Genomic DNA, 14,270 nt, shown 5'->3' on the forward strand with positions numbered 1-14,270 from the left:
TTACTCGATCTTTTACGAACATTTATTGTCAGGCGTTTTCGTATCTTTTTTCTTTTAAAACTGCTTGCAACTTTTACTATTATTCATGTATTAGGAATAGGTATTTATTAGAGCTATTTATTAAAGTTAAGCAGGAGTTGGCGTGCGAGTGACTTAACGGAATAAGCAGGCGGGCTAAGCATTGTATATTATGATTAATAACAGGTTAATGAGAATTTAAAAAAAAAAATCTTTTGTTGTTACAAGAATGGAACGATCATAGGTAAGTTTTATAACAAAACTTTTATATTTTATTTTTCCATAATATGATAATTTTTTATTTTTTCAAGAAAATTTAAGTTTACAAACAGTTTTAAGAGAACTTTTCAAAAGGGAAACGAAAACGCCCGACAAAAAAATGTTCGTAAAAGATCGTGTAACGTTACAATGTTTATTAACGTTATTTCGTCACAACGATGTTTTACGAACATTTTTTTTTTCGTACTTTTTCGTTTCTCTTTTGAAATTGTTTGAAAACTTTAAATTTTGTGAAAAAAAAAAAACAGTTTTGCTATAAAACTTATATATGATCTTTCGCATTATGGAAATATAAGTACCCATAGCATTGACTTTATTATAGATGGGAATTGAAACTGTGGGATAGAGACAAAATGGGTTATAGGGAATGAGGAATGTAAAGGTTAGACTTTTTAAAATAATTTTAGGTTGTATAGAAATAAAAAAAGGATAAGCGAAAGACACTGTTGTAAATGCGTATGAACCCCATCCAACCTTTTTTCTCCTGGAATAGCATATGATAAATGGACTACAAATTTTGGAGTGAAGACATACAAACGAAGCACATTAAATCAGCTTGTAAATGTGGTACACTTTGTACACACACAATCACTTGAAACTCATAATATTATTATATCGACGATCGTGTATGCTTTTATATTACTATAATGCCGTTAGCGAGCACGTATCTTAATAACTTTAGTCGCTATCGTAACTTCAAACACTTCGTTAATACATTTTCTATATTAGAACGTACAAGACTAGTTGTAAAGTAAAAGTTACGTAGAATAGAGAAATGCATATATGATAATTAAGGCTTGTTTTGAATAGATTCAAAAGAGAGACGTGTTTGTATCTTATAGCTGTAAACGAAAATATTAATGCCTAGCCAAAATTTCTTTTTTTAAAGGCTATCCGAGTTTTTTTTTTTGAAAATAAATCGTTTCTGTAAATATTTCTTGAAAAATTATGCAAAGCAAAATCCAAAAGCAAGCAAAAGTGCAATAGGTTTTATTATAATACAATATTTATGTGTTAAATGAGTGAAAAGAATGGAAATATTGTTGCCATATTAAACTTTTTGATATATCTATGAATATTCTAAGATTAATGTATTTTTTAAACCATAAAACGATTCTATTCCTTGGACAAAATAGGGTAGCACAAACAAAATTAAAATGGTCATTTACACAGAAAAGTACTCACGCACCCCACGCTTTTTTACGATAAAATGGTCTTTTTAAATTAAAATAAATTATTTTTTACCTTTTAGTTCAGCTAGTTACAAAACCCTGTTTTTAGTTTTTTAAACTATTATTTATTTTGTGTGTTTTATTTTTTTAGACTATTATTGAGAATGTATAAACACATCGCTTAAGCAAATTCAATGCTGGACTACTGATAATGGTTTGTTACTTAATTTAACAAAGACGCAAGCAAAAAAAAATAAACAATATCGGTGAAAGATATGCTTCTTTAACTTTAAATGAATTTGGAAGAATTGAAATGGATGACACAGTCAAATTGCTGGTAATTTTTCTAGATAAGAACTTGATTTTAAATGCCATGTTAATCATGTTATAACTAAGATTGCATCTAATATCTATTTGCTTTGGTCGTTGGGACACTTTTTTACCAAAGCAATATATAATAAATATATACCATGGTTCCATTGAGCCATTTTTAAGATATGGCATCATAGTGTGGGGTAACTGCACAAATTGTCAAATGCTTTTCAAAATGCAAAAAAGACCATACGTGCGATTGCAAGAGTAAATAGTTGTGTTTCTTGCAGACCTGTATTTAAAAAATTTAACATTTTAACTTTTCACAGTCTATATGTATATGAAAGCATTCAATTTGTGAAAAATAATATACTTCATATACTCCATGAGCAGCAACCGAATCACAATTACGAAACAAGATACGAAAATAAGTTCAATGAAATCAAAACATCAAAAACCAAAATTAAAAATGGCTCAGTAAATATGGTCATAAAACTTTATAATAAAGTTCCAAATAATATTAAAAATCTAAGCGACTTAATATTTTTGAAAGAACTAAAATCGTATTTAGTTTATAAGTTTTTGTATTCTGTCGATGAATTTTTTTTAAATGTGATCCAAAATTTTGTTTTTCTTATTTTAGTCAATTTATATAGGTTTTTGTTGTAAACTATCTTATAAATAAAGACATATTATTATTATGATTATTATTATTTATTTGTAAAAATTCAGTATAAATATGTAGGGAGGGCAAATAAATATATCTTTTTCAGGTATGGAAATCGTTATTCCTGAAAATGCTGATCAGGATAATCAAATAAACTTATTAAATTATTATAGTGTCATAAGTCATTGATAAGTATGCCAAATTTCGAGTTAATCCGACTTTTTGAAGTAGGTCATAACAATGTTCAAAGTTTCCGTTACATACTAACATACTACAATACTAACATACGAAGCTAATGGAAGCGTGTTAAAAATAAGAAAATTCGTCTCCATTTTCTCAGCAATTGGAAATTTTATATGATTATACAAAAAAATAATGCCTTTATATGCCGAGACTTTTGTTTTTTGCAATTTCTTCTTTTGTTCTTATTAGCCGATGCACATATATTAGAATTTTTCGAATTTCTGAATAAAGCGGGAGTGATTTTTCCTATACTGTTTTTTTCTTCCTACACTAGAGTTTTTTTACATTCGTGATTTTAAACAATTTTTGGTTGAAGTATTTTTTATTTAAGACTTTGGTTTTGAGATATTTACCTTTGTATTTTAAAAGGAGGTTTTGAGAGTATCCATCCAATATAATTTTTTTTATGTTTACCATTGTAAATAATGTGAAAATTCTCATACGACTGCATATAGATTGGTTTTAATATTTGAAATAAGTACATGCTAGTACAAATTTGCATCTTAAAAGGTTATTTAAAGCAAAAGAGGTCGTTAAAACACTTAACTTTGGACAAAGAAGTAAGTGTTTTAACGATTGGTTTAGTTACCCTTTTATGGTTCAATTTGTACTTACATTTATTTCATTCCGGCACAAAATTTGTTCAGTTTTTTGTATGAACCTCCCTTAAGCGTAAACAAACTCCAAAATTTTCAGACTATAATAAGTAGATAAATACAACGGTTCAGTGTTTCTTGTTAACCCCAGAGCTATATGCCAGGAAAATATTGATATTTTGTCTTTCGACCATTACGCAAATTTTCCAGAGGCCACCAAAAGGCCCTTAAAGTTACTCAAGTTTGTTTAAGTTTTCTTCCGCATCAAAATGGTATAAGCCGATGTACAAATTTCTTACCTAAACTATTAGGTTCTAATACTTTCAAAAATATCTTACCATTTTTGTCCAATATTTTTTCTATTTTTCTCTTGTTCTTCATACAGCCAGTCTTAACTTCCACAGTGTTTCACAAGATCAATTAAATCAAGATAATTATATTTTTGTCATTAAACTTCAGACACAGGAAACAAAATACATGCGTTTATAACTTCCATATTAACTGGTGGTGACATTACACCACTAACAAAACTAGTTGACCGCTAATGAAAAATATATGTTTCTTTCGTTGATCAACTAGGCTTTTTATACCATGTATATATGAAATATAAATAGTATATTAAGCTTAGTCCCAAGTTTGTAACGCTTAAAAATATTGATGCTATGAACAAAATTTTGGTATGGGTGTTCATACAATCATCTAATTAGTCCATTTTCTGTCCGTCCGTCCATCTGTGAACTCGATCACTGAAAAACGAAAAAATATATAAAGCTGAAATTTTTACAGCGCACACAGGACGTAAAAGTAAGTTCGAGTTCGTAAATGAGCAACATAGGTAATAGCAATATAGCACCGTAGGACCCATCTTGTAAACCGTTTCCGTTTGAGATAGAACAAAAGTTTAAATGTAAAAAATGTTCCTTATCAAAAAATAAACAACTTTTGTATGAAATATTTTTTTGTAAACATCACTGTTTAGTCACGAAGGCACACATTAGATGCAAATTTTATAGTATGTATTAATATTGGATTATCAGTTATGTAGGTGTGATATGTATAGGTATATACATGTCACACAGGTAGGTACAGAGTAATCAACACTGTCTATACATGGTATTTCAACAATTAACTCATTCAATTGTTTGCTTTCACTTGTTTTTTCCTGATATTGTGGACGGAACATGAGTTTAGAAAAAGTTCTAACCTTGTAGTATATATTCAAGTGTTGAAAATATGAAAGAACTCCTATATATAGAAAATATATTACAAGAAAAAAAAAAGAAAAACAGTATGCATATTATTTTAAAACGAAAAGGTATCCACCCGTATGTTATTAAATCTTCTACACATTTTTCATCTTTTTAACATTCGCTTCATAATGGTTTAGTATTTACATTTATAAGATGTTATACGAAAAACGATGATATAGGTTTAATGTTTTTGAATTCTTAGAAATATACATTAGATCAGTCAAACACTTCTGAAATAGAACCATTGAGAAACTTAATAATAATACCCTACTTTTATTTTTTGAGCGTCAGAAACATAAGTCTGTCTTTATTTTTGCCTCACACTTATGGTAAATGCCGAAAAATAGTGAAATTAGGGTTTCCCCTTCACTTAGGCCTCTCGTCCGGCACATTATAAAGGTGGTGTTGTGGGGGGGGGGGGGTTGCAGTGAGAAGGGGGAAATTCAAAAAAGCCCACTTTCGTCATATTTAATTTATTTCAACTACATCAAAAACATAAGTATGAAGTAAAATAAATTTAGAAATTTTCACATATTGTCCATCATTTTGCACGGAAACATTCATTCAGTTTGCTTTGGCATTCATCCTTCAAGTATCCATCAACACTTAATCACAAGGTCCAGACATAAAAATTTCTAAGCGAACGTGACGTAAATAGAACGAATATAAAAGTTTTACAAGTGACTTCTTATCGTGATACCAACAAAATAAGCTGCCGATAAACTTACTGATCTAGACGAACCGTAGAACAAAGTGACAAATGTCTTGTATCCCTAGTAACGATGCTTGCTTAAAACATGTTTTGAAGCAAGCAAAATATATCGAAAAATACCGAAAGTAGCTCAAACATCTTAAAATATATGAACACTGGATGTTTTACTATGGAAACTGGTTGTTCGATCATGGTAGTGGATTCCTTGAGAAATTCCTTATGTCGGTTACCTATCTCTCGAAATCCTTTAAATGTGTGAAACATTGAATGAATTGAATATCACATAGTAGAAAGAATAGAATGATTTAACATGCCAAATTTGCAGCACTTTGGAATCTAGTATTCGTTATTGCTGTTCTGGCACATACATATGAATCGAAAACATTTTCGTTCCGTAACATTATCGAAAAGTGTTTTATGGTAGGCTGCATTCTTATATTTAAAGCTTAGAGCGCCAATGAAAATTTTTTGTCATCCGAGAAAGTAACTCTCCATAAAATTTCGTATTTTATCAATTATATTATTACTACAATCATTTTATTTTATGAAAATTTTTCAGGACCTCCTACTAGTAAAGACATTCTCATACAACGAATAACTTGAAATTGAAATTTTTTCCATTATGATCGTTTTGTAAATAGAAAAACTTAGCACTCTATAAATATTTTCACAATTTTATTAATTTTTTGTTAACAAGTTTTTATTTTTATTGGGACAGTATGTATAATAAAAGATGAGATGGGAGAATGTGTTATTGCATATATTTAACCCTTTATCCCATATACTATAGGTGGACTATGTATATGTGTTGTATAGAATCTAAAAATATACGTGGATTTATTTTTAAAGGTAAAGTTACAACATCATGCATAAAATGTAAATTTTATATTAAAACAGGTGTAGAAATATATATTCATAATTATTTGAAAACATAATACATAACTTCAGATTTTCGTTATTGTTTTTGGTTAAGGTAGTGAATCGGAAATATGGTTTGCAATAAACGAAGAGTTTTGAGTGTGCCTATATACAAAAACATTTTTTGCAGGAACCCAGGATATGCTGGTTGCGTATGACAAATACAAACAATTAAACAATCATTCATTTAACAATTTACTGTTTGTATGCTTATTCGCACCGTGTGTGAGTTTTGTTGGAGGCGTTTTTATTGGAGGCGTGTGGTAACGATACACTACTTTAATTATAGAATTGTATGGATGCATATATAATTGTATGGATTGCATTTATGACTTACATTGAAAATTTAATATTATTGTCTCACAAATTTAAATAAATAATTATGAAAATTTACTTTAAAAAAATAATATTTAGCAATTGGATTTCTTATTTTCACAATTTGTTATGCATTAAGTTTAATTAATAAGTGTTTTTCAATAATTTTAATTTGACATTCACTATAACATTTACATGTAAAGAATTGCAAATTAGTCATAACAGCCTCCTTTAACGCCAAAAAATTTCCACCATGACTACGCACACAACGAATTACTAATTTACCTTTAATCAAGTCTGATATATATATATATATATATATATATATATATATATATATATATATATATATATATATATATATATATATATATATATATATATATATATATATATATATATTAATATATATATTTCTTGTGTGTGTCTGTATGTGACTGAACTCCTCCTAGACGGCTGGACCGATTTCGATGAAATTTTTTGTGTGAGTTCAAGGGGATTCGAGGATGGTTTAGATTTACAATTTGGTCCAGTACAACTGTTTTTGAGGGCTCCGTACCAAAAAAATGAAATTTCATTAAATGGTGGGAGCGCATATAAATCATATCACATTATGTATACTATGTGTACTATGTATTTTTAATAGTATTCAGGTATTGTCAATAGGCATTTATTAGAGCCATATGCGAGCGCAGCGAGCTCTACTATCAAAGGTCAGGCCAAAGGTCGAAGGTCAGGCCACTCCAATAAATAGGAGTTAAATTGGGGTTTAGCGGGATGGGTTTAGCGGACAGGCTAAACGTAGTATAGGTATTCATGAATTGGAGTTACGTTTTTACGGGACAACGTCCGTCGGGGCCCCTAGTATATATATATATATTTTATGAATGTTTCTTCTTCTGTATATATATATATATATATATATATATATATATATATATATATATATATAGATTGCGGATTTATTTTCACGCCATTTTATTTTTCGGCTACTTGTATTGAAAAATTTAAGAAAACAAAAAGCAATTTTTATTGCAAATTTGAATGTGTAAAAATTTTTCGTTTGTATTAATACAGGTATGCTGTTGAAAATGATAAATTAATTTTAATAAAGAAATTTATGTAGGCCACATGAGAGTTAAAAATTCCTTAAAGCTTTTCCTTTTATGCTACATAAGCACACTGGTATATAATATACTCATACACTAGCATGTATATATTTACAAAAAAAAATTAACAAGTATGCCAATGTATTTTTATCCCAGCCCTCCATTACCTTCCAGAATAAATTCGCTCAACCTTTTAATATGATAGAAAGTCATTGTTTTCAAGACGCAAACGAAAAACAAAAAGAGCTTGTAGCATTGCGCAAAGTAGCACAATCTCTATCGGAATTAGCTTTCGAGAAGGTACCTATTATTGTTTCTGGCCCATTGCTAGGTAGGAGTTCGTCAAAGCTACCGGACACAAGTCTCACTACTCATACGGATGTACATTTTACGAAGTAAATGAAGCTTTTGAATGAAAGCATTCTACAAAAGGTAAATATAAGGGGGAAGAGGAATGACTTGTAATATAATGTAACATTGTAGGCGTTCAGAAAACGTCTGTGTTTTCTGTCAATGCTCATCTCTTGCGCTGAGAAAACTGACACACATGAAAGAGCAACTGTATAACGACTCTGATAGCTACAATTTGCCGACGTAAAATCTACCAGAGCTTTAAAGATGCTTCACTGAAACTGTGTTCCTACCCAACTTCAAGTTATTCAAAGAGAAGGGGATATATGTGGGACTTACCCGGGCAACAGCAACTAGCTAACCTAACCTATTTAATGGCATATAGTTATTGGTCTCACCTCCAAGGGAAATACCCACCATGATTGGTGTATAGTTGGTTCTCCATTTCCTATATGCATAAGATGTTTATATGTATATGATACTTGTGCCTGACTTGATAAGATTTAAAGCTGACAAGAAGGTGTCTTATGACACTCTTTTTGCTATATGGATGACGAGTATATGGATGACCTAAGAAGCACTTCTATTCAACTGTCTTCAAATTTAAACCACAGCAACTCGTATTTATGACTATTATTTATTGTGTACTAATGTATTTTTTAATACACAGGGGATTATTTTTTATTATTTGTTTTAATTGTCATTAGATTTTAATAATTCATGTGTTATTTGTCAGATACCGTTGTCAGAACTGGAACAGTCGAATTGATAACCTTCTCTTTTTTTGTTTGAAGTCGGTTAAAAATAAACATTCATAAAATTATATCTTCAATAATAATATTTAATAATAATAATATGTTAATAATGTCTTATCATTTTGCTAGAATTCATATTTTTATTTCTAGTTCTTAGTTCAAGCTATGGCTTGCCTGCACCAGAGTTCTTAAAACACATCTCGTAGTATTTTGAAATATACATAAGTATTTATAAGTTAAAAATACTATTTGATTCAACCTAACCAAAGTCTGTTGCTAAAAATTTTAAAGCTTTTGTCTTCAGTACTAGAGTTTGTCTATTCAAAATAAAATTTAAGAAAAGAAGTATTATATAAAAGAATAAACATTTGCGTAATTACAATTTATAGAGAAAACGACAAGCTCCGAGGCAATTAAAAGAAAATAAATTACATTTTCCTTTTAAAGGCGTTCCTGGAAAACTGTTAAGATTAAGGAAAATTTATTAACTTTCTTGTTACATTTTTACTTATTCATTTTAATAAATCTTTATAAAAAATTTGCAATATTTATAATATCTATTGGCAAGTTGTGACACAGCAATAACATGACTGTAAAATTTGTATGTATACAAATTTATCCCTCAAAATTAGTTTTAATCGTATAGTCCATTAATTCTACAAACGACGCTATGAAAAAATCGAACTTGATGCTACCCACAAACAAAAAATAGGGTCGTGTAGATTGAAACTTCTTTATAAACGTACTATGCTGGGCTTCTATAAGTTTTTAACGTATTTCTTTCAATTTTTAAGAAAATGACTCCATATTTGGTAATAGCGTAGCCTTTGTTTAATAAAAAATAATATTTAGCATAATTTAAAAAAATTATTCGATTTATAGTGAAATTACGAAAAAAAAGTATTTTCGTAAATTGACCATGGCCTAGCTTTGGCAAGGCCTACAGGATTAATTCGGAGCTAATATTCTTTGTAAAACATAATAAAATTGTACGATAATCGTTAGAAATAATATTTATTCCCGTAATTTTGATTTAATTGTTAATTCATAATTTTAAAACAAACAAAAAAAAATAAAATAAAATTGTCGGATTTTTCAGATCTCGTTTAGCGATAAAATTCTGTAGGTTGGTAGAAAATACACATTTTAGTAATACTGAAGCGCTTTTTAACATATATGCAAACAAAATTATTAACTGTAACATAAGCTTGTTGGGAAAACAATTTATATTTTATTTTTAATATTTTAATTTAGTGATAAAAATTTCTTTTTAATTTTCTAATTTAATTTTTTTTCATGAAAATACAAATGTACGTCCGTATATTTTTTATTTAAAAATAATACCTTTTCATTACATAAAATTTAAGTAGAATTGATAATTAAAACTTATCGTTGAATTCATCATCTTGTTCTGCCTCGAAATTATCGAAATCAGATGTGCTGGCCTCATATTTTAGCAGTTCTCTGCGTTGCACTTCAAACAAACATGCATTTTAATCTTTTTTTTGCATCCACATTGTCCCCTTTTACACCCTGTTTTGCATCCACATGCAATTTTTTGGCAATGTCTGGGAATGAGATCATTGCAGGTATAATTCGGTTCCAAGGTGTCATACCGTATTTTTCACCCCAACTCTGTTATAACAGCATCCTTTCCCTGCCATATTTGCATTTGCAAGTAAACTCTCATTGTATGTTGCCTCACTGCTCCCTCACTGGAGGGTAGGGAATGTTGTTGAAAAGTGGCTAGAGATGTTGATTTTTGAAATAAGTCATATCGGATCTCGTTTAAAGAACCTTGTCAAGCTATACAATATAAGGCTACTATTATGGAACTATTTTTATTGATTGTAGTAATTTATGGAATTCCTTTTTATAAATTTTGGTGTTGAAAAAACATTTTTTTAACAACTTTTAAACTTGCTAAATTCACTCGTTTGTTTTTTATATTTCTTGACACGAGTTTCGGGGTTTCGGGGTTTTATCCCATTTCAAAATGTGTATTTTAGTTGCACAGAAGGCAACTAAAAAACTTTTGTTTATCATTTAAAAACAAAATACGCCATACAATTAAAAGAAATAAGTAAGGTAATATTACAAATGTAAAATTGCTTAGCAAAATAAAAAAAAAATAAATAAAAAAAATCACTTGAGGAAAAAAATTTACAAAATGTACAATATTTATGTTCAAGTCATTGAATTTAAACAAAAATTATGAGGTTTTTTTCCTAACTATAGAAAATTGCCTTTTCATCCTTGTAAATTCTCACGCATTTAAATTCCATAAGCTTTTGTAAATTTTAGCCTATTTTAACCTGTAGCAAAGAGCTTGTGACCGCTTATATATTGTATTTATTCAGCTCATTTTTAATAATCTTTTCCTTTGTTTTGCTACCTAATATTTTACCTACCTATGTGATCAATTATTAATAAAGAAGGTAAATATATTATCACAGAAATTCTAAAATTCTTTTACTTAAGGAAATATTATTAAAATTTTTCAAGTTTATATAAAATATGTATTTTTTTAAAGTATGAGTTTTATAAAATAATACTTACATCCTTTATTGAAAAATGTAATACCTTATAAATAGTAAATACCTACAAGGTATTCATAATATTTAGTATATTGATTATGTTTTGTTCTTATTTGCAGGCTCAGGTCCTGAGGGTGTAAACGCAGCTTTACCGTGTATACTTTACGTGCATGGTGAAAGTTATGAATGGAATTCTGGTAATCCGTATGATGGAACTGTTCTAGCATCATTGGGACATGTAATTGTTGTTACAATTAACTTCCGTTTAGGTGTATTAGGTAAGCTTTAATATTTAATTTAAATTTTTAATTATTTAATAAAATCTTTTTTAATTTAATTTTTATAAACTTAAATAAACTGTCAGGCTTTTAGACACATTTGTCAACGTTATTACCTACTATTTTAATTAATACGAAATAACTATTCTTTGCTGCAGTTTTGTCTAAAATACATATGGATCTATTTTGTGCAAGATTAAATTCCTTACAAAATTCATCCAATTCTTTGTGTTTTAGAACTCAAATCGAGAGCCATTAAACTTTCGCCTCAAACTGCGTTTTTATTTGTATGGAAGTAATGTAAACATAAAAATGAAAAAATAAGTTGAACTCATTATTTATATTGAGTTAAACGTTTACTGAATTAATAAAATTTCAAGTCTAATGTCTGTAAATGATTACATCAAATATAATTTTTGACTTTTTATGCCTTATGACTATTACTAGCATGAGTTAATGAAAAATTTTCCTAAACCATTGTATTAATTATTTATTTGGTTTTTTTTTATTTCAACAGTGTAATATGTGAAATAATAAAAGGCTTACACACAGGTGTGCCAACATACACACTAGGAAAAATGTTTTCACTTAATTTAATTCTAACTGTTTAAATATGCAAATCACTGTTCTTGTATATTTTATTTATTTTTTCTCGTATATCCGGGATACAAACGGGAAAACATGCATTGAATACAAAACTTAATGTTTGGTGAGTATATACATGTGTATAATTTGTGCTATAGCAGCAGACTATTAAAAAAAAAATGAAGGTATGTATGTGTTGGTACCTCTAAAGTTTATTTAAAAATTAAATATGTTTGGCGGTACATACAAAAATAATGGAAAAATCTGTGTAAAATGTTACTGGTTTGGTGAGGAAAATTTATTTACTGTACGTTCCGTTTAATAGTTCCATTATTTACCTTCAATAGTTCAACAAATCTGAGTATGGCGTTTGAAGGCCATTTTGTGGTTCTATAAATTATGCAATTGGTTAGTTAATGCAAATTGTTTTTTATTATAATATAATGTCCGTTAATTTGATGATCCTTTTGGCAGAGTTATACTAGTGCTTATTTGCAACAAATTTTTCCAGTAAACATGGTGTGGAAAATAATTATACGACCTTCAAGCTGTAGTATTTTCCGACATTTTTTTTATAAAATCAGCGTGGCGTACAAAATTGATGAACGCTCCTTTCAAATAATAAAGCGTAAGTATGATGGCATTGTGGGCTAATGAAGGAGTGTCTAATTAAAAAGATAAAGCGTAAGTTAAGCGGGCTTCGACCTGGCTACACTCGTAATATTGTCTTTAGTATTTGAATACCAAAATATTTAGTCGTCATTATATAGTTATAACGTTGGCATTATCCTCCTCCTATATTTTCCTCCTTTTTTGGTATGTAAACTTAAGCTTCTCTTGCAAACGAAAAGACGAATGTTGTATTTTGTACCTATGCGAATGCGTAGTATCTGTAAAAGCAGATTATAAACTCTGTAGGTAATTTAAATAAATCAACAATTTTTTATTAAAATTAAAAAAAAAAAATTAATTTGGAAGTGTAAAATTTGCTTTGATAGTGCGGTGAAAAAAAGGTTGTACACGAATGTACATGCAAATCACACATTCGACATAAAATTGCCCAAACTTTAGAATTAATATATTGAATTTTTTACAAATAAATTTTTGCGCCTCGTTTACTCTTCCAAAGTCTTAAGAAAATTATAAGATAATTTTTTTTCTACTTCCAGCCCTCCATTTAGCCGGTGGGGCATTATTAAAATTATTCATTTTTATAATCTAAAACAATAGAAAGAATAAACTTTCGAAAGAGATGTAAATAATCCAATTTGACAATTTTTATTTCTGAATATTTTTTAATATGGCAGTGGAAGCGTAAAAAAAGTTTCTGTCAATTTCTGAAAGTATGGTTTTTGACCGCTTTTTTAGTGTGTATTATTATTATACCAGGTTTTCCCATTTAGTCACTCGATATAGTAGATTTTGTGGATGTTTTTTGACTTCGCTATTAACACAATGTTACATATGTTCGTTATTAACATTTGCTGCATAACAATATTTAATATATCCTAATATTAACAAATAATTATTAAATATAAAAAATATTCAGATAAAAATCAGTCCTTGCCAAATTCCATAGTACATAATTGTCTCTACATTACTAAAGTTCAAACCATAAAAATTAATCGCATCACTTTTTTGTGCGACATAATGAAGAACATAACCCCAAAATATTGTCTCCCATATTAAAATATAGTCTCATTCTCATAATATTCTCCTCATTATAATATTACCAAATCTCTTTCTTCCATGTTATATTTTCTAACTATAATACAACACATATAAAATAACAAAACACACAGTCTTTTCATTATTTTAGTGTTTAAACAGCTGTTACACGTATAACATTTAATACATGGAGCATCCAAACTTGTAGGTACGCTTATATAAAGTACGGTAAAATGTGATACCTTGTATGCAACTTACCGTGAATCAATCTGTAGTTTCGCGGCCTCTATCACTATCTATGAAACACAAAGTTTTACTTACTTGTAGGGTAACAATCTTCAAGTACTGTCTTTTAAAAAAGTTGATTTCGCAAACCTCCGAAAATATGAAAACAAGAGACTTTTTGGAAACATATATTATTTGATGAGTAGATTCCCATTTAAAAAAAAAAGATTCTACCCGGACCGAGTGCGGAGCATAAATAATTTAGACCCTTTTTACCTAA

The 14,270-nt window shown here is 28.8% G+C and overlaps 1 protein-coding gene across 1 annotated transcript in view; it reads left to right on the forward strand.

Moving 5' to 3' along the window:
• LOC123290847 (neuroligin-4, Y-linked) overlaps positions 1–14,270 on the forward strand; it is a 623,005-nt gene that overhangs the window by 285,200 nt on the left and 323,535 nt on the right. Inside the window, exon 3 of the mRNA XM_044871193.1 lies at positions 11,354–11,512. Within this exon, the coding sequence (XP_044727128.1) occupies positions 11,354–11,512 (159 nt within the window). The remainder of the gene's footprint in view (positions 1–11,353; positions 11,513–14,270) is intronic.

Source organism: Chrysoperla carnea, chromosome 1, assembly GCF_905475395.1.
Source record: "Chrysoperla carnea chromosome 1, inChrCarn1.1, whole genome shotgun sequence".
Classification (NCBI taxonomy): Eukaryota; Metazoa; Arthropoda; class Insecta; order Neuroptera; family Chrysopidae; genus Chrysoperla; species Chrysoperla carnea.